At 37.3% G+C, this 27,975-nt stretch overlaps 1 protein-coding gene and 1 pseudogene across 1 annotated transcript in view; one reads left to right on the top strand and one right to left on the bottom strand.

Moving 5' to 3' along the window:
- HIF1A (hypoxia inducible factor 1 subunit alpha) overlaps positions 1-11,402 on the bottom strand; it is a 49,321-nt gene extending 37,919 nt beyond the window's left edge. Inside the window, exon 1 of the mRNA XM_027842847.1 lies at positions 11,004-11,402. Coding sequence (XP_027698648.1) covers positions 11,004-11,038 — 35 coding nt within the window. The 5' untranslated portion in view covers positions 11,039-11,402. The remainder of the gene's footprint in view (positions 1-11,003) is intronic.
- A 7,533-nt stretch (positions 11,403-18,935) lies between these two features.
- Positions 18,936-19,354, top strand: LOC114028576 (annotated as a pseudogene).
- Positions 19,355-27,975: the final 8,621 nt, after the last annotated feature.

Here is a 27,975-nt window from a genome sequence, read left to right as displayed (position 1 = left end):
ATGTTATATTTTTTATTACAAAATACTTGGAATAGATCCTAATCTGCAAAAGATGGAAGATAACACATTTCAATGCTTCTTGGTCACACAGGATTGGATTGGTTTTAAGTTTCCACTGTAGTGTGTGGGTGATTATGAGTAGGTGCATGCATATATGTCTTGTGCACATTCATAGGGAATTTCAGCCACAGGTTTTCATGTTTGTTTTTTTTTATTATGTTTCAGCATTTTTTGGTACATCAGTGAATTTCTTTATATTAAAGGCTGAACCAAAGCCCTTAGTGTTTGTGTTCTGAAACTAAGCTTTACTTCTAAAGCACCTACATGTGGCTGTAAATAATACCATAGCTCTGAATAAGTCTGAAATTCTGCCACGTCTATTGATAATAGGGATAGTATATACTGAGGTCATCACAACTAAGACTACGTTGAACCCCTAAAAATGCTCATGATAGGCTAGAACACTGGATTGAATCTAATAAGATTAAGCAGGATGAATGTCAAGTTTTACATGAGTTCAAAAGAATCATCTTCACGAGTGTAAGATGGAAAACATATGATTAGACTAGCAGTTTGAACAAAACCTTCAGTTTAGTGGACTAGAATCAGCAGTGTGATTGGCAACCTAGAAAGCAAATACGATTGTAGGCTATAAGATGCAAAGTGTACTGGACCGTACAGGAAGTGACTGTACCAACATACTCTGTGCCCTGGTCAACCTGTATCCAGAATACTATATTTGGTTCCAGGCAACCACATTTTAAGAAGAATACAGACATGCTGGAGAGCATGTAGTAGAAAATAACCAGAACAGTAAAAGAGCTTTGAAATGATGCCATACTAGGACTAATCAAAGGAATTGAGGATATTTAGCCAGTAAAGTGGAAGCCATAGTTCAGACATGATAGTTTGAAGTATTTAAAGGACTGTCATATAGAATAGCGGGACTAGACTTCTGCTCAGCTTCAGAGGGTTTAATATAAAGACAAATTTCATAAAAATCAGGACTCCAAAAAGAGAATTGGCTTTACTTTCTTACACAAAGGTTCCTCTCCTTACTAGTGTTCTTCAAGCAAAGTAAGATGGATAACCATTTACCAGATATGTGAAAGAGAATTTTTGTTCAAGAATACAGCTTGGCCTAGATTACTCAGAAGTCTATTTCAACTCAGGTTCAGAGAGCAAAATTATCAACAATTGTTTATAATACAAAAAAAACCTCAGGGTTAAGCTGAAGGCTATTTTCTTTCAGAATTTTAAAAAATTCTAACATTCTCCAAGGGCATTCACTAGACTCAAAAAATTTTACAGCTGGAAAACAACTTAAAGATCCAGTTTAACCCCCTACTTTTATAGATGACCCAATGAGTGGAAATAGCTTGTTCAAGGTCACACAAATGGTTAACAATAGAGCCAAGACTAGAACACTTCAAAGTCCCCACCCAGTTCAGTCTCTTGTAACTCCAAAAAATAAGGTTTTCTTAAATCTTCAAATAATGGATGGAACTCTCAAAGCAAACAGCCCCAGAGGTTTAAACAAGCTCTTAATTGCACTGTCCCTTCAGGAGTCTGAATAATTAGGGGAAAAAATGTAGTCTTCTTTTTTAAATAGAGGAATGATTTTGCATTTCAAAACCCACCACCTCCTTTATCAATTTGGTTAACCTAGAATTTTGTATATTAAGTATTCTGAAAGGCAGGGTGCTACACACTAGTCTATGCCATTTATCAAGCAAACTACAGAAATGAATTTTATTGACAATGAAAATTTGTAATCTCATAATTTCAATGGACAACTCGAAACAAACTATCTCTGCAGATTGGATAAGGGTTGTTCAAATATATCTTGATACCTGATGAGGTCTTATAGATACTATCTGCAGATGACATTGCTCACTGCATCAAGCCCCAGAAGACTGTGAGGCCTCCTAAATAAGATGAATAATTCAGAAGTTTGGCCTAACTACCTACATATGAAGAAAAAAAAAAGTCGATGAAGAATGCCTATTGTCCAAGAGATGACATGTAAAGTTGGAAGGTCAGTACACACTGAGTTAAGATACTACTGATGGACAGATGAGATGCGTCCAGAATTGAATAGGAGAGAGGAATACACTTGGGAAATTATACAATGCTTTTAACAATCTTAAACTTCTCCTTAAAGAAAATGGCCATATCTTTTAACATTTATTCTTCTGGTGATGCTAAATGGCCACAAAGTATGGAAAATCAATTTCTGCAGATAATTAAAAACCTGCAGAGGGCATCAGTAGGATGCTACGTATCTGTTTAAATTCAATTTTATTTTATTTTTAGTTCCAAATTCTCTCCCTCTCCCACACATTAAGAAAGTAAGACAAACAAAACCTATTAAAAATGTATGGTCAAGCAAAACAAATTCTTCCATTAGGCATGTCCAAAAAAATAAAAAAAAAAATGCTTCAATCTGCACTCTGAGCCCTTCACTTCTATAAGGTAGGAAGCATGTTTCATTACAAGTTTTCTGGACCTATGGTTGGTTTTCATTGTGCAAATCAGAGTTCCTAAATCTTTCAAAGGTTTTTGTCTTTATAATATTATTGGTGTTATATAAATTTTTCTCTTGGTTCTGCTCATTTCACTTTGCATCAGTTCACACAAGTATAACCGTATTTCTTTGAAACCATGCCTTCCATAATTTCTTACAGCACAAGAGCATTCCATCAAACACACACGAGCACACACGCACACAATTTGTTTAATCATTCCCTAATTGATGCACAGTCTCTCTTTTTCTAATTCTTTGCCACTATGAAAAAGGCAGCTATGCATACTTTTGTCCATGAGTCATTTTCCTCTCTCTTTAGGGTAAAGGTAGTGGTATTGCTGGCTCAAAGGGTATCAACAGATTAACAACTTTTGGGACCGTTTCAAAATGCTTTCCAGAATGGCTGGACAAGTTCATAGCTCCACCAACAGTGCCTTAACGTCCACAGCTCCTCTAGCATTTGTCATTTTCCTTTTTTGTCAACTTTGCCAATCTGATGGGTGTGAGGTGGTATCTCAAAGGTGTTTTAATTTATATTTCTTTAATTATTAATAATTTACATTTTTCATATGGCTGATGATTGCTTGAATGTCCTCTGAAAACTGCCTACTCATATTCTTTAGCCATTTGTCAACTGAGGAATAACCCAGCAATACCACTACCTACATATCAAAGAAGAAAAGGGCTCATGAACAAAAATATGCATAGCAACCTTTTCATGGTGGCAAAGAATTAGAAAATGAGAGGCTGTGCACCAGAGAATGACTGAACAAATTATAAATTTGACTATTCCCTATATATCTTAGAAAGGAGATATTAAAAAGACTCTCTTCAAACAAGGATCTAAGCTTTACATCCCTAGATCTTACAATCCAGTAAAAGAATAAAACATAAAAACAAGTACATGGCTTTATCATGTAATACACAAAATTACATGATAAATTTTAAAAGGCATAAAACAGGTTGTTATTGATTGAGCATATCTGGGAAGATTTCATGGAAGAGATAACATCCGAATTTGGCTTTAAAATTTGGGGAGCAATTCAACAGAGTGAGAGGGAAGGTAAAACATTGCAGGCATAGCAAAACAGAGAGAAAAGGGTAGGGTGTGTTCTGGAGTCAGGGATTAGTGTAGTTTGGCAGAGGCAAAGTATTTATGTATATCAGTAACATGAGATAAGTCTAGAAGAATAGGATCACACCAGACTGTGGAAAGCTTAACAGGACAAGAATTTTACTCAGTAGGCAAGGGAGAACTGATTTTTTTTTTAAACATGGAAAGATGTGACCAGATCTATGCATAAGAAATGTCAATCTATCGGCGATATGGAAGGTTGGATGAAAGGAGGAGAAACAGAAGACTTGAGTCTATTCAAATAATTTGGTGGAGGATCCAGGTAAGCTGTTAGTTGTTCAACACTTTGATTAATAAAAAAAGGAGTCATAAAAACAAGATATCGGCTGAAGGGTACATCCTGGTTAGTCAAACCACCTTACTTTACAGGTGAGAAAATAGTGAGCCAGGGAGGTTAATGGACTTGCTTAAGATTACAAAGCTATTAAGTGGCAAAGCAATTCAAATAAGGGATTTGAATTACACAGGGTCCAAAAGCAAAGATTCCCAAAAGGGAGATTGCATGTAAGAAATTGTACAATGCTTTTCACAATCCCAAAGTGTTCCCCAGCAGAAAAAAATGTTTAATAGAAATGTTTTCCCTACATTCACTGTAATTCTTAGAATACTATCTTCTTTGAAGAATCAAACTTTAGGATAATCCCAGGGGCAATGGAAAGGTACATGATGGGCACCAAGAAGGATACAGTTTATTTCCAGTGAAATCAAGATCACCTGATTAAGGTTAATGACAGAATCTCAGTGTTAGAAGGCCATGTCTTAGGTCATCTAATCCAATCCATACCTCGTCTAAGGCATCCCTGCCTTGCATTCCTGTATCTTAAAATCTAGAAAGAGGCTACTCACTTCCTAAGAAGTGGGTCACTTGTTGCAAGAACAAGAAGAGATGTATGATCCAATTTATTGTTTATATTAACCATGTAATGGTAGACCTAGAGCCTCTAGCATCCAAGGTGGATCCTCTAAGTAGAATCTATGTAAGATAAAACAAACAAACAAAAAAAAAAAACTACCCACACACAGGATGAGAAAAATGTATGTACAGGTTACAATCTGTACTGATAAAGGGAATAACATTATCAAGGAGATCAAAAAACCACTGAAATAATCTCTAGCAAGTGAAGTAAATAAGGTTTTAGTTGACCATCAATCAACAAGTATTTATTAATCACCTTCCTTCTACCTAAACCTTCCTTCCTTCTAACTTCCCTAATATTCTGGAGAGTACCAATATGTTTGTAGTCACTCAAGCTTGCAAGCTAAGAGTTATCCCTGACTCTCCATTCTTTCTCATTCCCCAGATTCAATCAATTGCCAAGTCCTCCCTTTTCTATCTTTCTAACATTTCTCACATACAGTCCCTTCTCTCCTCTGAAGCCTCAACCTCTCTGGTGCTAGCCCTCATCACCTGTTTGGACTATTGCAGTAGCCTGCTAGTTGGTCTTTTTTGCCAAGTCTCTCTCCCCATGCCAGTTCATCCTCAGTTGTCAGATCAATATTCCAAAAAGTCTGACCATGTCATGCCTCCCCACTCCTCCCATTCAGTCAACTTCAGTGGTTCCCTATTGCTTCCAGGATCAAATATAAAATCTTTTGTTGGCTTTTAAAACCCTCCCAAACCTGGCCACTTCCTATCTTTCCAATCTTCTCACCTCATCATCCCCGCCTCAGTGTACCCTACAATCCAGTGACACTGGCCTCCTTGTTCCCCACACCAGACATATCACCTACTTACTCTGGGCATTTTCATTTGCTGTCCTCCAATTCTGGAACTCTCTCCCCCCTCATTTCTGCCTCCTATGTTCCCTGGATTTATATCAAGTCTCAACTAAAGTCCCAGAAGCATTTTCTGATTTCCCAAATACTAGTGCCTTTCTCTCTGTTGATTTTCTGCAGTTTATTCTGTCTATGTTTTGTTTCTACACAGGTGCTTGCATATTGTTTCTCCCACTAGACTGTAAGGTCCTCAAAAGCAGGGACTGTCTTTTGTCTTTCTTTGTATCCCTAGGGCTTAACATAGTAACTAGCACACACTAGGCACTTAATAAATACTTATTGACTGACTACTACATATCAAGCAATGTGCTTGTGCTGGGGAAATTAGAGCCAAAAAAAAAAATTTTTTTAAATTCCTATTCTCCAGAAGCTTACATTCAGTGATCAACAAAATGTTTCCTAAGTTCTTTCTAAATCACATTCAAATACTAGATTAGTTAATCATTATATCATACTTAGCATAAAATAATAAGGATTTCCATGGTGCAGTCCTTTGAGCATTGTTACTTCACAAGGTCTTTGAAGTCAAGTCTTGGGCCTAACAGTTGGGGGGAACTAAATGACCTTCATTCAGAATGACAGTTATCTTTAAAACAAAATGAATGAGAATCAACATGCTTGGGGTATTAAGAATAAGCATTTGAAGGACAGTCTAAATCTGTTGGAAGCAATATAATATTGTAAACAGAAGAGAAAGAGCTGTGGCAGATTTATCCCTGAATTTTTCTGCAGATTAACCCATGAAGTGAGATAAATATTGAAGATTTAAAAGTCATACCATTCAGATGGTACCAGTGAGTATCAATCACTCTAAAATTCTCTAGTCACCATCTCCTTCTCCAACCCTGCCAAAATTTATACAATTCAACTTGCAAGTTGTGAGGTGATAATCATGGAAAGACTACACAGGAGGACATGGTGCCTGAACTGAGCACTGAAGAGAAGTGCTTCTGAAAAGTGAAGATGAGAAGGGAATTGGCACAAGGTATAGGGACTGTGAAAAAGCAAGAAGGTGTGTGATAACCCAGAGTTTGAGAAAGAATAATAACTGGGTCCAGATTGTGGAAGGCTTTAAATACCAGAGAAAAGGCTGCTTTAATATCAATGATGGTATGTTCAATAGCAATAGTTATGCCTGTGTCTTTCTACTGAGTAATCTGACTCATAAACTCTGACTTTAACTAGATAAAACCAGACTGAGCTGGTTTTCCCACCTTTAGCTAGTTCTCTGTGAGTTCAGTGCTGAATTTCATGACAAATGTACATTTCATTGCTCCCTTTTGTTGTTTTAAATCCTGTGATCTTTAAGAATAGATATTTCTCCAAGGAAATGAGCAGAAGTTATGGGTATTAAAGAGCACACTTAATGACTGTTAGATATTATTGCTGTGAAAGTCTCATTAATCCTTACAAAACATGTTCAGAAGGACATGGCAGCTGAAGGAGTTGATTTCTCTTACGTGCTAAGTTTCCTAAAATTAGAAAAACAGTAAAACACTAGTAAAAACTAGCTGTTAACCACTGCTATAAAGGAACTGTCATGTGCAAGACAATATAAAGAAAAGAGTACTAAAGACTGGGAAAAAGTAATTTTTACTGATGAAAACTGAAGTTTTCATTCAAATCTACAGCAAGAGTGTTTTCAGAAAAAATCCAGATGACCTGTAAGATCTGGACATCTTCATCAGACTGTAAAACATCTACTGAAAAAACGTTTGAGATTTTTTACTTACAAAGGGGAGGTAATGATGAAACTCTTGATAAATATGTTGTTATGTTGAATTATTCTAGGATTATAGAAATTTTCAAATGGAGATGGACAAACACTACAATACAATCTTGGACCATGTCACAAAAGATTAAGAAATCTAAGAGATGGAAATAAACATGTTTCTATGGTCTTGAAATTTGCCTAATTTAAATTACAATGAAAAGCCTATAATTTGTGTTTATCAAAGTTATGCTTAATATCTAGTATGTTAAGTGTGCTTTCTTGATGAAGAATTAAAGAATATGTGTCAAAATGTTGTGAACTCAGTGCCAGGTCCTGTAAAATAAACAAATGACTGAAGAAAAAGGATATGTCGCACTTATTTTTTTATTTTTTTTAATTATTATTATTATTATTTTTTTGCTTAGGCAGTTGGGGTTAAGTGACTTGCCCAGGGTCACACGGCTAGTAAGTGTCAAGTGTTTGGTCTGAGGCCAGATTTGAACTCAGGTCCTCCTGACTTCAGGGCTGGTGCTCTATCCACTGCACCACCTAGCTGCCCCCACACTTATTTTTTTAAAGATGTTGTGAAGTTTGTTATTATTGAATGAGCCAACCAATTTAATTTGACTCAATTATTAAGCACATCACTCACTCTGTGTTCAGAAAGAAATAACCACATTTAGCAAAGATTGTTTTGTGTTTCACCTATTCCATAATTTCGGTGAAACTAAAATTTTTAGAAGGTTAAGTGACTTGCCTAAGGCTGGGATTTGAATCCAGGTTCTATGACATTTTTAATTATTCTGGAGCAAATGTCAGGTATTTTGCTATTAATTTTCTCCCCACACTACTTTGTATATATTATACAAATACGTTTTAAAATGTGTACATTGTTTCCTTTATGAAAATGTAAGCTCTTCAAGGGCAGGGGCTATTTCATTTTTGTCTTTGTATCCTCAGAGCTTAGCACAATAGCTGGAACATGGTGAGGCTTAATAAATGCGTCATTGATGGACCAAAAAGCCAACTCTTTGAAGAAAAAGACCCAGTCTGAGAGAAGTACAAACTAAATACTGGTGTATACTATACTACTATTAAAAAACTAACAATTCAAGAATGCATTAGAAGTAGAAAAATATAAAAAGGATCGATTCTGTTACATTACATATTTGTAAGTTTTTTTTAGGGTTCTGTGTCTAGTTTTGAATTTCATATTTTTGAGGTGATGATGGTGAACCAAATTCAGAGAATAAAAGCATTCACAGAGACCTTTAAGAAAGCTAAAGAAATTGAAGCTATAGCAAACTCTTAGGGATGACAGCAAACTGAAGTATATAGAGATATATTAAAACTTTCCATTACTAATAAAGGACAAGAAGATATGGGTTTAAAATTGCAGCAATTTATTTCAAGATACATTAAGTATCTTGACATATGAGAAGCAACAAAGGTGTGTCATGGATCCCTTCAGCGCTTGTTTAAGTTTATGAGCTCTTTCTTAAAATGTTTTTAAATTCATAAAATAAAATACATGCTTTACAAAGGAAACCAATGGTTAGTGAAAATAAATATGATTTTCCCCCTATGCAAGTTTACAGACTCACTGAAATGTATCCACAGACCCAAGGGAGTCCAAATTAAGAAAACTTGTTCAAGAAGAATATTATGGTCTTTCTATCCACAAAGATATTTATGACTCTGGACATCTACTTTAGAAAGTCTGGATGTGGTAATCTGCCTAAGTGAGGACTAAACAGGTTGACTTCTTAAGCTATGTTTAAGAATGTTAAAAGAGTAGCACAAAACCTACAACAGAGGGAGTAGTAATAATGTCCCATGTGTGGTTACATTTTATATAACTGGATTCTTCATTTTACTCCCAATACAAATACAGAATGGTTCTTGTGCTCAAGTATCTCAACATGCAAAAATTACTAGCTTTCAAAAAGCAATTTCTACATTTCAACAATTTTTTTTTAGTCTCTAATATGTGAAAGGCACTTTTCTAGGCCCTGAGGACACAAAGGCAAAAAAAAGTCGTTACCACATAATCCGTGTTCAAGTGAGTGACCCATACACGAATCTTTCATGATAATGCTATAATATTAATATTAGCTGCTGGAACACAAGTGAAACGGAGTGTACCATTATTTGCAAAGGGGAAGTGTGTAATTTTGCTATAATGCATCTTCACTTATAAAATTAAACACAAATTACAATTTGAATATCCAGTTATTCTCTAACCTGGGATGTACAGTCCAATTCAGGCAAAAGCTTTATAATTATTTCTATGAAAGGAACAGCAATTCATTCCTGGCAACTTCAACAATAGCTTCTGTGTTGATTTCTCATAGGCATAGACCTAGATTGACCTGAAAGCAACATCAGAAGCTACCTACTCCAATCCCCTCATTTTACAGAGAAATTAACCCACTTTTTGAATTAACTGTTTTTTACATTGTAAAAATGTTAAATAATTTTATCTACCTTATTTACCTTCCTCAAAAGTTTCTACTCCAAATGTGCCAAGATAACATCTCCAAAACAAAAATGATAATAGGACATAAACATATCCTTTTCATATAGAGATTAGATGGGCTTACCGTATTATAAAGACCCGTTTACCAAAACAGAAATCAAATATAATTTCAATGTCTTGCAAAGTTTCCTTCTAGAATCCACACACCCACACAAAATTTCTTCACCTAGAAAATAGCATTTTGGAGCTAATATGCTCGATTTCAAAATCATTCCAAATCCTTAAATATTTGTATTTAAAAACTCTTTCGTTCTTATTAAAGTTCATAATGTTTCCTACACTTTCAAGAAGTTCCATGAAAACGGCTATTTCTTTCTGACATTTTATTAAAGATTTTAATACAACTAACACAACCACAGCCCGGCCGGAAAATGAGCAAAGCCAAGAATTCTCAGAGCTTACAGCTTTTGTTTTATTTGCTTCGCATTTTGGTCACTTCGAACATTTAACTATCCATCACCTTTTCCTTAACGAATTTCAAAGGAGTCAAATCTATTTACTACATCTAGGTTCTCCTTTGGCACTTGATACCAACACAAAAGAGCAAGTCTGGGTGTTCTCTGTAATGCTGCTAACATCTCACTCTTAACTAGGCACACTGCGCTTAATAAATGCCAGCACCACCAATCTGATAGAAAAAATAAAGCAGAGAAAGAGATCTAATAAGTCGGGGTCCTAAAAAAATAAACAAAACAACAACAACAACAAAACCCAACCAAACCATCGCAATTCGCTCATTCACTCATGGCCTGGCAGGATACAGTCACAATCACTTTAGAACACTGACACTAAACTACCACGGGGTGCAAAATGTAAGGCCCAGGAGAAAATTACAGGGCTCAGCTAGGTCAAACTGCACCCCCCTCTCCCGAAGGGGATTTTCAATAGAACCAAGCGAGAGTAAGCAGAGAAGGAGGGAGGGAGCCCCGTCCGGGGGCTGAGTATGGTGACCCTGAGTGAGCGAAAGCAGCTTTATTTTCCAAGGCTGGATTTTCAGGCTGGGGTCGTAAGGGGGGGAGGTCAGGAGGAGGGAAGTGCGCGCGCGCCCGCGCGGTGGCTGCCGGGGGAGGGGACCAGGAGCTAAGTCGTCCGGACTCCCACTTTCAATGGCTCTCCAACCCCCCACACCAAGATGGCGACGTGGACAGTGGGGGGTGGGGGGGGAGCCCGACTGAGGAAGGGGGTAGGGAGAAATGAATAGAAGCAGCCCCCTCCCCCCCGCATTCACACATCCACACCCCTCCTCCTCCTCCCGGCTGCGCGTGGTGGAGGGCTTTAGGGGCGCCAGGCGGCGAGATCCCCCTTCACTTACTTTTTCTTGTCGTTCGCACCCTCGGCGCACTCCATGGCTAAGCGCCCCCGCCACCAGGCGCTTCCTCGGCCGGGTCAGCTCCGGTTTAAGCTCCGGCTTCTCCCACACGAGGCAAAAGGGAGGGAGAACGAAGGAGGATGGAGAGAGAGGCGATCCCGAGGCGGCGGTTAAAAAGGGGAAGGACACACGCGGTCCCCGACTCCACCACCACCTCCCCACTCCAAAAAAAAGGAACCCAAAACGTTCCGGAGGGAGGGAGAGTCCAGAAAATCCTAGGGGTTCGAGTCTAGGTGTCTCTGTCTTCGGTTTCTGTCAGCGCGGCCTGGCCCGGCGCGCACCAGCGCCGATCCTCTGCTTCCCTCCTCTTTCCACAGAGGCAGCTCTGAGGGTTCGGGAGGCGGAGGCTGAGGGAGGACCGGAGGCTGAGGGGGGCGGAGGATGTCGGGCGGGAGGAGAGTGGGCAGGGAGCAAGGCCGCGAGCGCGCGCGCGCGCCAGTAAGGAGGAGAGGGCGGGGGGAAGAGTAAAAAGAAGGAAGGAAAAAAGGGGGGGGGAAAGCCCGAGAAACGCGCAGGCGCATACCCGCCTCACCTGAGGGGGAGGCCGGTTCCCCAAGCACCAATGAGAAGCTCCCGAGCTGGCCTATCCCCACTAGGGCAATCGGCTGGTGGTCAGCTGGAGGCACAGCTGAGATGTTCTGCGAGCGCTTGCACGCTCGGCTCTATGGTGCAGCTGTGGGACTGGTGGGAAGAGGAGGGATAAAAAGAGCTGGAGTGGCTGCGGTACCCAGCCTCGCCGGTTGTTGTTTTTTCTTTTTCTTTTCTTTTTCCTAGCTGCAAGGGGCGGGATTTCGCGAGCCCGGGCTGCTGAAAATGATCTCAGGCGTTGGATGCTAGGCCGTCATTGCATTTCCTGTTGGAACATTCTTCCATCCTGTATCAGATGGCTCTTGTCCCTTTACCCACGCACCATTCCTTAAAAGCAGCGTTGTAATGTACTGCGGCTAAGAGTCTGCTATTTACCCAGTTTTTGTTATTTTTTAATGCATTATTACTGTTTCCTTCAGCTGTAGCCTTAGTCCCTTTTGCTAACACACGAAATAGCTAGCACCATCACCCTATACTTGGCATAGAATGCAATGGAACTGTCTCCTTAACCCCAATGTTAGGAGCAAGCGATTTGTTACAATGTAAAGGCAAAACAAAACAAAAACAAAAAACAGGCAAAATCGCAAAGCAAGACAAAAAGTTGCACTAAGAATGGACAAGATATTCTTAGTTTTTAAGCATGTAAAACCTGCTTTATGTAAGTTTTCTTTATGTTTTAATATGAGGAAAATGATAAGGAACTTGAAGGTTGCATGATGGAAGAATTAATTATGGTTGTTTGGTACCCTAAAAATATTTTTTGTTTGTTGCCTCCATTAAGAGAGAATCTTAATTGAGTTATGAGGTTGAGCAAGGTTCTCCACCCTCTTTCCTTCTGGTTTCGGGGTTAATTGCTTACAATTTGATTTACATAGAGGTCGGAAAGCTATAAAGTCTACTTTAATCATTCAACCAAAAAGCTTTTCTTAAGCACTTTTTATGTGCCCTCCCATAGAACAGGCAGAGTTCCACTAAACCAAAAATCAACATAACATTGCCTTAGTCACTAATTCTCATTTGCTAATGTATCTTGGATGCTACTTAGTATGTTAATCACGATGCTTTAATGGTTTAAAAAAAAAGGAAAAGGAAAAGAAAGCAAAAAGCATACCTAATCAATGGTATAGTGGAAAGAAAATTGGACTGGAAGAGCTGTGTTCTATTCCTAGATTAGCAGTAATTTGCCTCTGTTTCAGTCTCAGTTTCCTTATCAGCAACATGTTGAAATACAAAATCCTGTAAGGCCCTTTCCAGTTCTGACATTTTGGAATCTTTTTGCTTTGAAATCATGTTTTAGTCCTATTCTTTTTTCATCCATCACAGGTACACTTTTTTTTCCCCACTTAAATCAATAAATATGTTCTAAATGTGCATCCTTACTTTATGCAATGTTTTTCCTTGTCACTCTTCAACATATGTGTATTATTACAACAATGGGAGTGGGATTTACAAATATGGAAGTTACAATGTCTTGCCCTCAGGGGTACATAAAAATAAGGGTCTAAATGAGAAAACATACAATTGTGATCAGGCAACCAATATATGTATGGGATATGTCTGCTTTGATCATTTAAGTAAGGGGTAAGGAGAGGTTAAAGATTAACCTTTAAGGCTGGATTTTTTTTTCTCCCAGATCAACAAGTTTCAATTACAAAGCTACGGTCTCTTATTTCTGAACACATATATACATAAGGAGGTGTCTAAAAACTAGATAGTGTACATCTTACAAAATGGTAAAGGGACAATATTGGTAATTTTACACACTGATACACATTCGTCTTAATTTAGTTAAAGCAGTCATTTGTTCCTCAGCTAACAATAATTAGGGGCTCTGATAAAATTAGCCAATTCAGTAACCTAGAGTGATTATCATGTGGTTGCTTTTGGATACTTATTGTTCTTAAGCTGATGGTGTCCTTATGGGATAGAAGGATTCCTGATCTCTTCCATATTTACCACATGTACTACTACACATACTGTTTCATCTTCTGTCACCAATGACTGACTATACATAATACAGCTAATCATTTACGTGTGATCAAACCATTTCAAAATCAAACCGTTTTTGTAATAGCAAATCCACACATCATCCTTAAGAAGTATCAACAGTGGCTTTTTAATTTTTACCTAAAACTGAATTACAAACCTTCTAGCAATTCAATCTTTGAAAGGTGAAACTTTGAAAGTCTTAAAAGTGCCCCAAAATTCAACTTTTCATCAGAAGAGACATTCAAAAAGTATTTAAAAAGCAACCAAGATGAAGCACTCCCTAGGATGAAATGTAGAATTATTTTTCCTCAATCACATATAACTCTATTAAATTGGATCACTAATTCAGAAGCATAGGTCTCATCTAACCACTTTTTCTAACTTTTTTAAGTATCCAAGGTTCACTCTAACTCACGTTAGCAATATTTCCTAAGTGAACTTTGAGATTACTAATAAATGACTATTTAGCCCCTAGCTTTTGTAATAATAAAGGTTAGGCAGTGACTCAGAAGTATGCAAGGTAAAGCCTGAAGTCTATATTGTTACCAGAAAATAAAAAGCATCTAACTCCTTTAAAAAAAATGAACCTCATGAGATTTATCTTATTACAAATGGTTACAATATTTAAGAAGCTACCATGGCTAATAAAAAAAAACTAGCCTAATAGTACTTACAGTTTTTGTTTTTCTTAACAAAAAAAATGACTATATAATAAAGAAGTATAGAACTTAGGTGTGAAATATGAAGGAGTATGAAAATAAAAAGGATCTGTACTGGAAATAAATAGCTACATTCACCAGGCTGTGGAATATGAGTGGACTTGATACAGCAGCACTTTTCTGAATTCTAAATGATGTTCATTAGAGAAATGGCTTATACTCCTTCAACAGCAAATTGTCACCATTTCATACCAAACCAAAGCTTTAATTTTGTACAGTGGTTTTCTTCCTTAGCATAGCTCAGATTTCCATTTAACTAAATAATTCAATCCAAATTCAGTAAAGCATTTAATGAGTACCTACTATGTGCAAGGTACTGAAGTAATGGTCTTTAATGAAATTTCCCCTCGAATACCTTCCAGCTGGAAAAACTGAAAGGGAGGGAGATATTTTGAGGCTTTGTCAAAACCTAAATTGTTTGGAAGATTTTCAAAACCCCAAACTCCATGAGTTTTTCCATTTCTAGCAAGGAGGCAGGAAAGTATGGGAAATAAGAGAAAAGAAACCTCCACAATATTTAACACTGATGCTTATTTTCCTTCATGATCTAAGTTTAATAAATGATTGTATTTATAATTACTAAATATTAATTATTATATATTGTTGAAATGATTATATCTCTTATAAAATTAATTTTTAAATTATCAAATCACTACAATTAAAACTGAAAATGAAAGGAGACTGACATATCAACATAGTATGTTGTTACAAGTGCCATTCAGCTATAAATTCTGCCCACTGAGGGCTTATGCTCTAACTTGATAGATAATTGAACTTTGATTCAAAAAGTATTTGTTAAATTCGTACCATGCACACTGTGCTATAACTCTGGGAATACAAAGACAGAAGCAAAAATATCTCCTGCCCTCAAGGGGCTTAACATTCTATTGAGGTATACAACATGCACATAGATAAATAAAATGAAGATAATTTAAAATGAAAGAGCATGTTAGCTAGCATGATCAGGAAAGACTTCAAATAGAGCAAAGTGGTATTTGAGCTCAGGCTTGAAGGAAATTAGGGATTCTAAGAGATATTGATTGGGGACTGGGGGTAGGGAGTGGGGGGCACGGCAATATTACCTAGTTAAGAGATGAAATGCGAATAATGTGGAATGGATTACATATTTGACAGATATCAAAAAGAAAAAAAAAGAAAAAAATTAAACATTGCCTCTGCTGACTCTCAGCCCTAACTTTAAAAGCAGTATATTTAGAAAAGAAAGTGGCTCCCTCTTCATGATTTATGGGACAAGGTTGCTATTATTATTATATTATTAAACATTGATAGGGTATCCATGTTCTAAGTGCTGGGCAACTAGTGCCAGTTGTGATGAAGTCATATCAGCAAATGTGTGGGAAGGAAAGCATGGAAGTGGGAAAGAATAAGTACTTAGAAAATAGATCTTCATCCTTTTATCTAGTCAGCAGAAACAATAGATCAAAAATTTAGGGCGCTTTTATTAATACAGTTTTCATGTTTCCTTACCATAACTGCCAGAGCAGCTTTGTGACTTGTGGAAGGTTATCTGTCTTGCTAGTGGCAGAGCAGAGACTGTAGTCTAGGACTGGAAGCCACCTCCTGATTCAGGGCTCTTCCATTACACTCCAGTTGTTTTCTTGTTCCTCTGAGGTGCAGCAGCAGGGTTTCAATGGCCACCTGCCTCTCCCTTATGCCAGCTGCCCCTAAAATCTGCCCATGATCCTCTATATCCATTTTGGGGTTTTGATTGTTAGACTTGTTAAAAAGTTAAGGTAGATGCATATAAGATACAACTAGATATGTGAGACATATTATTAACTCCATCTCCACTAAAAGAAAAGATGTCCTCCTATCCTCTTTTAGGCTTCTTGTCTGTAGTTCTAAAAAAAGGCTTAGGATCACAGCATCGAGAGCTGGTAGTCAACTAAAGGGGTCATCTAAATTCTAGACCAATCTCTTTATTTTATAAAGAAACTAAGACATAATTTAGTGGGAGAGGAGCAAACTCCAACAAAATCTTTCTAATTTAGATCTCACTAAATCAAATTTATGGCCCAGACCAATTCCCATCCAACACATTACCCAGTAAATGACCAGATGTAGGTATTCATATCAAGGGCAGCTAGATGGTGCAATGGATTGTTGGACCTGAATTCAAATCTGGCCTCGGACACTTACTAGCAGTGTGATCCTGGGTATGTCAGGGTCCTAACCCTGTCTGCCTCAGTTTCCTCATCTGTAAAATGAGCTGGAGAAGGAATTGGCAAACTACTCCAGTATCTTTGCTAAGAAAACCCCAAATGGGGTCATGAAGAGGCAGACATGACTGAAAAACGACTGAACAAGATATTGACATCAGCTTTCTTTTGACCCGGAAATCAGGATGAGGTGGTTGGAGAATTATGAAAGTGGTGGTACGAGAATTATAGTTGCAGTGCCAGTAAAACTTTAGTTTAAATATTATATTGTAAAAATTATAAATATTAAGCACTGTAGTTTTAATACAGTCTAACTGAATCAGACCTTTTTCTATACCTGATAACAAGTAACAATATAAACTAAATTCCACTTGCCCTTCACTTTTGGGCAACCATACTCAGTGCAAAGCATTGGTAATGATAATAAGATAAATAATGCCCTCATTTCTGCTCACTTTATCTTTGGGAAAATTCATTTTTGAATAATTGAAAATACATTTCATATAGATTTCACTCTTTTGTTCACTTGTAACAGTCTTTGTATATCTGACAAATTTCATTACTCAACCTAGAAAACTATTTTCCCCCTATTTGGGCCTTTCCTGAGAGAGCAATTACTTTTTTCCCTTCTTCGGTTAGTTCAAATTCATAGTTTTTACCACACTGTCAAAAAAGAATTATTTTCCTTATTTAAGAATTTGTTAACCAGACATTCCTTAGCCTGATTCAGTATATTATCAATATTTATAAACAAGAATAGACAAAAAGTACATATGTTATAGAATATTGGCAGAGACATGTCCTCTGAAGCAGTGGTGTCAAACTCAAATAGAAATGGTAGCCACTAAACTGTACATAAGGATCCCTAAGGACCACATATTAACTTAGAAAACCACCCATGTTTATATATTTCCTTTTTTTTAAATTAATATATCAACACATTAAAAACCAGATAAAACCTACATTTTAATCTAATGTGAGGGGATGGCACTCAAGAATATTGTGGGCCCATATAAGTGACACTTCTGCTCTGGAGGACAGAACCTCTCCCAACCTTTACCTACTTGAGCCCCTGGAGAGCTTTAGGAATCATAAGGCCATGATTAAAAGGTTAGGTTCAATCTCATCCTAAAGGAAGGAGGAGAAGTTTTACAAGAGGAGCTCCAGAGAGAATCAAGAATGAGAACTGAAGATGATAACATCAGCTGGGGTGACTATGTGAGTTGGGCAAACAGAATGGGGAACCTTGAGTAACAAATCTGCCCTCATGCCATAGCTACCCCTGTTGCCATTGCCATGGAGAAAAGGGAAGCAAAAGCTGAAGTATTAAGACAAAGTCGGTAACAGTATTCAAAAGGCACATTGAACAAATAGAGAGTGCTGCCACTATTGATTCTATAGAGAACAGAACTATTGAATTCATACTGTTCTGTCCTTTACTTCACTCCTAGTCAAGAGAGAAGTGAACTTATTTTCTGATCCTTGTTTCTTTAGAGTTTCTCTTATTTTCTGTTTCATTGATACTCTAAGATACAGCAATTGATGAGCCATTAAATTGCTGAAGTATATCTTTGAGTATATCTTTGTGCCGAGAGAGATTTAAAAAAAAAAATAACTTCTGGACTCTTCCCTTGCTTAATAGGAGCTAAGAGCTATTTAGAAGACTTTATTGATTCATATTTTTATAACTTCCCAAATCAAGGGATAAATGTAAACATCTATTACTATTATATACCTAAAATGATCCTAGAAGCTTCTGGTTTGGGGAGGTTTGTGACTGAGCTGAGAGCTGGCATTTTTGAGGTGGCCTTATTGGGCATTTCTTTTTTTCTGTTGTCTCTTTCCCTTTTGGAGAGTGGGGCTTAAACAAAAGACTAAATCATCTCTGAGGGACAGAAATAAGAGAAGTGACTAGAGAAAAAGTCACCCCTGAAGGAAGGATCTGGGAAAGAATATTGCTGCCCACACTAGGGTAGGGGCCAGCCAAGAGGGAATAGCTAGTCTCATAATATACTACCCTATACCACCCCCTCCTTCCCTGTACACCATTGCTAGACATACAAAATTAGTTCTCTAAGCAGGTTAAAAGATTGAAAGGGCTAATTGGGAATTACTGAACTCTCTCCTGGGTTTGAGCAAATCCAGGCATGTCAGTCTCCTTATCTTTTTGTGAAGGCCATTAGCCATGGAGAATTTAAATGTCTACATTATAATGAGCTAATAAATTTGAAATTCAGTTCAACCAGCTTGTATTCATTTTATTTTTATGAAAATGAAAGATAAGGAGAACCACTGTTGTAGAGGTTCTAGTTGGAGCCTGACTGTCTAAGTAAGGACGGTTGCTTTTGTGGTCAGTTCAGGTGCCTGGTCCTGCCCATAGGACCTGTACATTGGAAGGAATGTCTGGAAGCTTCTACTTTGTAATTGTAGGCCATCACAATAATTCAGTTTTTGAAATGGAATTTTTATGAGTTGGAAAAGTGGAATCTAAGGATGCTCATCATCATCTGAACCACATAGCTCATGCAGCCCCTGACCTAGTAGATGAAAATATGTGACTGTCTAACTATGTGTACCTGAAAACTGAGGACAAGTTCAGTGAGTGGTTTGTTTCTGCTTTTGTTACTGCAGGCCGTAAGGTATTTCTTATGCTTCATTAGGAAGACAAGAAGAGGGAATAAAGAACTTCTTTAGTGATATCTATGATTTATATATAAAGTTTGCAATGAATCCATTTTCTGAACCAAATTTACCCATTTGATCAAGTGCATTTGACAGAAAAGTTCAATTTCTTGGGAAGAAACACCTCCTAAGCTGAATACAGAAAACTTCTTAAGTGATGTCATAGTATGGATTGTAAGTAACTGAGAGCCAATCAAGTTTACTGTGTCTAGTCTAGACTTTCTAAGCCTCTGTAAATTAACCTCCTTTCTAGTTAGAAAGGCACCTTTTGTTGTCCTTGTCACAGACGATCCAACCAGAATAACTTACACTTTTGAAAAATGATGTATTTATGAAGAATGCTAGAGGAAGTGCCATGACAATTATTTTTGCTTTAAAAATTGTTTAGAAGATTCTATTTTGACTAGTCTAATATAATCTTTTTTTAAAAATTTAATTAATTTATTTTGAATTATTAACAATCACTTCCATAAGCTTTTGAGTTACAAATCTTTCTCCCCCTCCCTCCTCATCTTCCTCCCCAAGAGGGCAATCTGATATAGGCTATACATATACATTCCTATTACACATATTTTCACATTAGTGATGTTGTAGGTAAGAATTAGAACCAATAGGAGGAACCACCAGAAAGAGGAAAAAAAAACACAACAGAAGAAAAAAATTAGCAAATAGTATGCTTCCATCTGCATTCAAATCCCATAATTCTTTCTTTGGATGTGGATAACATTTTCCATTGTGAGGCCTTTGGAGATGTTTTAGATCCTTGTATTGCTGAGAAGGGTTAGTCTGATATAATCTTAATTAAACTGTAAATTAGGCAAATGTCATACTGTTGATTTGGTTAACAGATCTGAAACTGAAATATAAAAGCTGGCTTACAATAGGAAATAAAATTTACAGCATACATGTAGATTTTTAAATTTATAAATATAGGCAATATTCATAGAGCTGAAGAAAAGATTTTTTTCTTTGTCAAATTTTGTACTAAGTACAAAAGAGAGCATCAAGTTTCAAGTCTGGCAATAGTACCAAAAAGACAGAAAACTTAGAGCATGTATATAAGACTCTACCTATAAATGAAATGAAGTGCTTGCTGAGACCAAAAGTTAAGTATGCAAACAGTATACCTTTGCATAATCTTTTATCATTGTTACGTATTTGGAATCTTGAGGATGTTTTCTTTCCTCAAGAAGAGTAACAAGAATGATAACTAAATTTCCTCTTGATAAATTAGTTTCATACTTTTGTAAAGGTATTTGAGTTATTTGCATATTTTAGCTTTCAGGAATAACCTGAATTAAATTAAAGTTTGGCAGTTTGACAGTGAGCATATAGACTATAATTAGGAAAGTTGCCTGGGATTTTTTGCATTATAGAAAGTATGGAATCTTGTTCTATAAATTATGTGTTATGTTTGTAAACAGATGACATGATCATTACTAAATAGTTCCTCAAAAAACTACAAATATCTAGGAAAGTGTTATTGAATTCAATATAATAAAAAGGAACTTTTAAGTAAAAAAAAATGAAGGTTAAAAAATATTAACAAATATGTGGTTTCATTTGTAAAAGAAACTCACAGATGAGGCAACTCTCTCTACCAATGTAGGGTGGCACCTTCTCTGCAACTTACAATCTGTTGGTTAGAACCAGGAGTGTGCTAGTAAATGTTTAACAATCAGATCTCCTTGGGGGGAAATGTACTGTATACACAACATACTTTTAAGTTTAATCTGTATTAATGATATTTTCTCCATAGCTTTCTTAAGTCTAGATAATCAACAAAGCAAACAGTCAAGCCCTGATTTATAGTTTGTCGATTTCAAAAGCATAAATATTCACACTGAAAATTTAATAATTGGCAAACTGGTTGGAGTTGGTTCCAGCACACATATCCCTCCTCCTAGCTAGATAGAGCACAGGTAGATTAAGTCATATGGCTAGGATCAAACAGCCACTGTGTCAGAGAGAAGTATTGAACTGAGGTCTTCTTGGCTGGAAGACCAGCTCTTTCTCCTGTGCCACAGTACTTATAACTTTTCTATATTCAAGAGGGATGCTGTGCCTGAGAGATGTAGACAATTCTTTTCTACTTCTCTGACAATCCTTTTGAGTTGAGATTGACATTAAGAGCAGGAAAATGAATACAATACACCCCAAAACAACCCAATCAAAACTCCATTGGGTCCATAGCTCAGGTAGAGTTGTTTATTTACCCCTGAAGGTGAAAGATCAACTAAAAACCACTCTCAATTCTAATCTACTGAAGTTCTATCCAAAGCATAAGCTTCTGTCACATTGTGTCCTAATTATAAGGCAGCTCCCGGAAGAATTTGTTTGCATCTCTATCCAGCTTTCTCTGTAACAGGATAATTGTTTCAAGGATATATATTTTTAAATGTAATAAAACTAGTAATCAGTTGCTGGCAGACAGGTTAGAGGAATGTACAAGACAAACCTTAGGACTAAGGTCCTTAGATTGCTATTATCTTGTTTTCAATTAGGGAAAGAAATAACCTTTCTATCCAAAAAGAACTTGTTTCAGTTAGGAAACACCACTACCCAGGTATGAAAAATGAAAAGGAAGGAAATTGAAAATGTTTTCTTTAAAAGATCATTTACCCTACAAACTGGCTTTTCAATGTTATAGAGAAATATGAAAACAATTCTTTTATTAAATTTATTATAAAACCTGAATTAAGGTAATTAATGCACAAATGAATGAGAGATACTGGCATCATTGAATAATTAGCCTACTTTTTTCTTTCCATTGGGTTTAACTATTGCACTAAAATAATGAATAATTCATGTTGTCTAACAATTTGTGGTGGAAAATTTTTTCCCTTTGATTTTCTCTGGGTGATGCAGAAACATTAGCTTTTTTGGCTCTTATATTGGAAAAACCATGTAGGTTTCTAAAGCTGTTTGTCAGAACTTGCCTTTGGGAATCATAGGCATTTAGAAGGGGTTGATTAACATTATATCTAAACTTGCAACGACAGGTTAGAAACAATTGCTTTGCTTTACTTTAAATAAGAAAAATTGTTAAAAGAAAGACTTTTGCTTTGAATATGTAGTTGTAAATTACAAAAGATGATCAACCAGGCTGAAGTTCTTAGAATTATTTTTATCATCAAGGGCCATCATTTTAGAGATATATTTTGTGTCAGGATTGGAATAGGAGGAACCAGAGTGACTTACCAACACCATCATCTCTATCATCACTTTTTTAGTCTTTTAAAAATGATTAAAAACATGTAACATCAATACAACCAATCCTGCCTAGTAACTTTTTTCTCTTTAAAATTAATTAATTGCCCTGAATACAGAACCATAGCAATTGTTCAGTCACCCCTTCTAATCTTTACTACTTTTCTATACCCTGCTTCCAGTCTACCATTCTGGGCTTGTTTAAAAAGGGAGATCAGTTGATCATAATGAGCTAACACTTCATGTAGTCCACGCAATTAAAACACTGTCCTGACCTCTAAATGATGAACCACTTAGGCATCTCCCAATTTTGTTAAGATCTGCATGAAGACCTTAAGATAGTTCTGGCCCAAACTGAGAGGCATTGTGGTATATTGCCAATAGCCTCTTAGTAGCCAGGAGTCAGGAAACACCTGAGTTTAAATCCTGGCTGCAACATTTACTAAGAATGTGAATATAGACCAGTCATTTAACTTGTTAGAAACTTAGTTTCCTTTATCTGTAAAACGGTGATATTAGTATTTGTACTACCTCATTTACGAGGTTGTAAAGAAAAAAAACTTTCTGCGCTTTCAAGTACCAAACAAGTATGAGTTTACCACAGAACTAAGGTCTCCTTGCACCTAGTGCTTTTTATCTCATTCCTCTTAGGGCAGAAATTCACACAGGGCTTGATCAACCTAGCATTTGCAGGTAGAGGCAGGGAAGTGGTTGAACCTGACTAGAGGGAATTGTGGATGACAAATAAGGACAGATCCTGGAAGACTAGCATTTAGTGGCTGACCACCTGACTAACAATCTGCTCTCTGGCCAGCTCGTAGATATTGTCTCACCAAAGCAGAGTGCTGTGATGTCAGTTTGGCAGATGGTTGCATGGCCCTCCACACCCAAAGCAATTTCCAGTTACTCCCAAATGGCACAGTGGCATTGAATTTGCCTGACAAAATACCTGAGAGCTTATCCCCTTGATTCTCCCTCCTCCTCTAGCCCTCTCCTCCCTGTCCCACAGCAACACGTTAAGTATGAAAGGCAGCATAGTGGGAATCATAAGCATTCAAAAACAGTTGATTAATATTATACTTGAACTTGCAATGACAGCTTAGAAACAATTGCTTTGATTAACTTTAGGAATATTTATTCAAAGAGATTTTTTAAATTAATTTATTTTTTAATTAATTTGTTTTGATTTATCAACAATCACTTCCATATGCTTTTGAGTTTAAAATTTTTCTCCCCCTTCCTCCCAACCACCCTCCCCAAGATGGCATGCAATCTGATGTAGGCTATACATACACATTCCTATTAAACATATTTTCACATTAGTGATGTTGTAAGTAAGAATTAGAACCAATAGGAGGAACCACCAGAAAGAGGAAACAAAACACAACAGAAGAAAAAAAATAGAGAATATATATATATATATATTTACTCAATGTAAATTACACAAGATTCCCAAGCAAACTGAAGTTCTTGGGATTATTTTTAAGTACTGCCTTTGGAATCAGTGGACTTGGATTTAAATCCCAGCTCCTAATTTGCTACCTGTGCGACCTTAAGCAAGTCACAACCTCTCTGGACTTCAGTTTCTTCATCTATAAAAAGACTTAGAGGAGACATCCATAAGCAAAGTGCATGGGTAGGTAAATTAGGAATACATGCCTGAGAAACAGATATTGGTCATGTTAGATTTAATTTGAATGACTAAAGGTAAAAATTCTCAAAAAAAAATTGGGGGAAGCTCATGATAGCAAATATTTGTTGAACACCTACTAATTGCAAGGAATTCAGCTAGGTGCTGTGAGAGATCAAATGATTAAAATACAATCAATGTGCTCATGGAAAGCCAAGTCTGATAGAACAGATGTGATAGCTAGAGGTACAGAGGTCAGAGGAAGGAGAGAATACTTCTGGCTGGGAAGATTAGCTAAGCCTTTTTAGAGGAGGTGCCATGATCTGGGCCCTGAGTGACTGAAAAGTATTGAACAGATAGAAATGGAGGAAATTTTGGAAGGGGTGGTGAAAAGGGAATTCTAGGCATTCTAGTTTGAGGGGATATTACATACATTACACAGAGTGAAGAAATTGTATCTGAGTTGGGCAAACTTGGATATTTTCCAAGAAAACCAAGCCTCAGCCACTAATCCAGTACTCAAAGTATTGGAGGGTTGGGGAGAGCAGAAATGATAGTGAGGTCTTCTAGATCTAGGAATTGAGTAGACTGTGGTCTCCCTTTTGAGCCCAGGAGAGTATCAGTGGACATCCTCCATGACTAAAAGAGATTAATTATGAGGATGAAGTGAAACTCTGAACATAAAAATGAGGATAGAGATTGGATCTGTAATTTCATTGGTATTGGGAAGTTTCTTCCGGTGAGGAATTTCTTCCAGCAGAGTACTTCTCTACCTTCTCCACCACTTACAGTCTTAGTCACCTACAACAGTGGTGTCAAACTCAAGTGGAAATGTACATAAGGATCCCTGTAGCCACATATTAACTCAGAAAATCACATATTAACATTATCTCTGTTCTATTGTATATTTATTTATTTGATTTCCCAATTACATTTTAATCTGGTTCACCTCACTGCTATGGGTTTGACCTTTCTGGCCTAAAGCACAGAGAATAAGTGACTCATTCAAGGTAACAAAGCCAGTATGTGTCAGAGACAGGACATGAAACCAGGTATTTCTGGCCCTGAGTTCAGCTGTCTCTATTTACTACACCAGAAGTGTCAAATACACGGCCTGCAACACTCCCAAAGCAGCTGAACCAGATTAAAATGCAATTGAGAAATATTTAACAAAATAAATAAAAACACAATAGAACAGAGATAATGTTAACATGTGGTTTTCTAAGTCAATATGCTGCCTGCAGGGCTCACAATTTATAGTTGAGTTCCCCCTCTTCCCTGTTTCTATTTGAGTTTGACACCACTGTACTACACTATGCTGCCTTTCCAAAATAAATAGTATAAATAAATACTTCAGAGCTCACCACAAGCTCTGTGTTGCCTCAGTCAGTTCTAATAAAAGTGGCAGCCCACTTTCCATTGAATCTCTGATCCAGCAGCATTGGCCTCCTAGCTGTTCCTCAAACAAGACACTTCTTCTTCTGACCAAGCATTTTCACTGGCTTTCCAATATAACTGGAATGCTTTCCTTCCTAATCTTTGCCTCCTTCAAATTCCAACTAACACCCCACCTTTTGGATTCCAAAGCCTCCCCTCTGTTGAATACTTACAATTTATTTTGTATATAGTTCATTTGTACGTTTTCTCCCCTATTAGATTGTGAGCTCCTGAAGAATGTTATTGTTGTTGTTCAGTCATTTTAGTCATGTCTGACTCTTTGTGACCCCATTTGGAGTTTTCTTGGCAAAGATATTAGAGTGGTTTGCCCATTTCCTTCTCCAGCTTATTTTATAGATGAGGTAATTGAGGCAAATAGGGTTAAGCGACTTGCCCGGGGTCACACAGATGGTAAGTGTCTGAGATCGGATTTGAACTCAAGTCTTCTTGACTCCAGGCCCTATGCTTTATCTGCTGTGCCACCTAGCTGCCCTTCTGGTGGATAGGGACTATCTTACATCTTTCTTTGTGTCCTCAGTGCTTAGCACATAGTAAGTGCTATATAAATGTTGGCTATTATTGTTATTGTCATCTCATTATCACCATCATCACCACTACCACGACCACCATCATCATCATCATCATCATCATCATCAGCTTTCTTTGTATTCCCAGTGCTTAGCACAGCACTTGGCACATAGTAGGCATTTAATCTATCTCAGGGAATTAAGAAGTCCTTGATCTTTCTGATCACTGATCTTTCTCAATAACATGAACAAAGGAGTCATTCCAAGGACCTGACTACCTGAGCCAAATTGCTTCTGAAAATAGTGAGGCTGGGAATTATATTGATTAGTGAGAGATGTCTTTCAGTTTACTTTTTAGCAAGAATACCTTAGATTTATAATGATTTTAACTTTTCAGAAGCTTTTAAAGGCTATACTTCATCAGGTCCTTACATTAGTATTGAGAAGCAACAAGTAAATATTATCCCTATTTGACATAAAAGGAAACTGAAGCATAAATAGGGCAAGTGAATTGCCCAGGGTTGCCCAGATAATGACAGAGTTGAGACCAATAACAATAACATGATCATATAGTGATTTATGATTACAAAGTGCTTTCATATGCAATATTTAATTTGACCATCCCTATAGTAATAAAACAACAGTAACAATAACAACAGTAATGATAATAGCTAGTGTTTATAAAGCACTTTAAGAGCTACAAATCACTTTACAAATATCTTTATCCTCACAGCAACCCTGAGAGGTAGGTGCTATTTATTATCTCCATTTTACAGACAGAGTTTACAAATAACAGATGGGGAGTATATGGAGTGTTCAGGCAGGACTAGACCTCTGGTGTTAGGGCTTGCTGAGCCCTTTTTAGGGCTGGTCATCTACCTTTGGTGTCCACCTGTCACCTAACTCTCAGCTGTAGCTCTGAAAAAGCTGTAGCATGCATAATGGCCACACTCTGGTAAAACGATCTCAGCAGAGGGGCTAAACCAGGATGAGGGTAACCAACAGACCTGAGACCCATCAGTGAATTAGAAGTATATCTACCCCAAGCATGTAAAGACTTCCTCCAGCAGGATGGGTGGATGAGAACAATTTGTTCCAAGAGCCAATGAAGGCAGCTGAAGCAGGCACTGTGGAGTGCTTAGAGCTTGGTCAGACGGCAGATGCCAAGGTCGTCCACTGCATCTTGTGCCACTGTCAGTCATCTTGATTTTTGTTCTGCCACTGGCCTTTGATGATTCTGGAGAAGAGAGTGAGACTTTGTGTAACTCTGCCTTACTTAAACCCAATTCACGCACAAGGCAAAACATCGCTTATGGTATCATTAGTACTTTTCAAAAACAAAGGATGGGGGCAGCTAGGTGGCACAGTGGATAGAGCACCGGCCCTGAAGTCAGGAGGACCTGAGTTCAAATAGGGCCTCAGACCAAACACTTCACACTTATTAGCTGTGTGACCCTGGGCAGGTCACTTAACCCTAATTGTCTTACAAAAAAAAAAAAAAAGGATGAATGACAACCCATACAGCTTTAGGATACAACCATTGAGTGTACATGAATGATGATTCAACAAAGGAGACTGAATAGGAATCAGATAGGCAGGGAACCTCAAGAAAACCAAGAGAGGAGAGAATATTCAGAAAAAGAAGGTAGTTGGGTGTCAGAGGCTAAAGAGAGGTCAAGAAAGATGAGTAATGTGATAAACCTATTCAATTTGGCAATTAAGAGATTAGCCTCTCTCCTGACCTCTAAATCTCTAACTGCCTACTAGACATCTCCAACTAGATGTCCCATAGGCATCTTAAAACTCAGTTTTTCCAAAACAGAACTCATTATCTTTCCTCTAAAATCTTACTCTTTTCCAAACTTCTCTATCACTTTCAAGAGAGCACCATCCTGCCAGTGACCCAGGCTCACAAGCTAGGTGTCATCTTCTACCTTTTACTGACATTCACCG

This window comes from Vombatus ursinus, unplaced genomic scaffold, assembly GCF_900497805.2.
Source record: "Vombatus ursinus unplaced genomic scaffold, bare-nosed wombat genome assembly UNPS02014893.1, whole genome shotgun sequence".
Classification (NCBI taxonomy): domain Eukaryota; kingdom Metazoa; phylum Chordata; class Mammalia; order Diprotodontia; family Vombatidae; genus Vombatus; species Vombatus ursinus.
The sequence above is the reverse complement of the archived record's forward strand: the minus strand, read 5'-3'. Positions and strand labels throughout refer to the sequence as shown.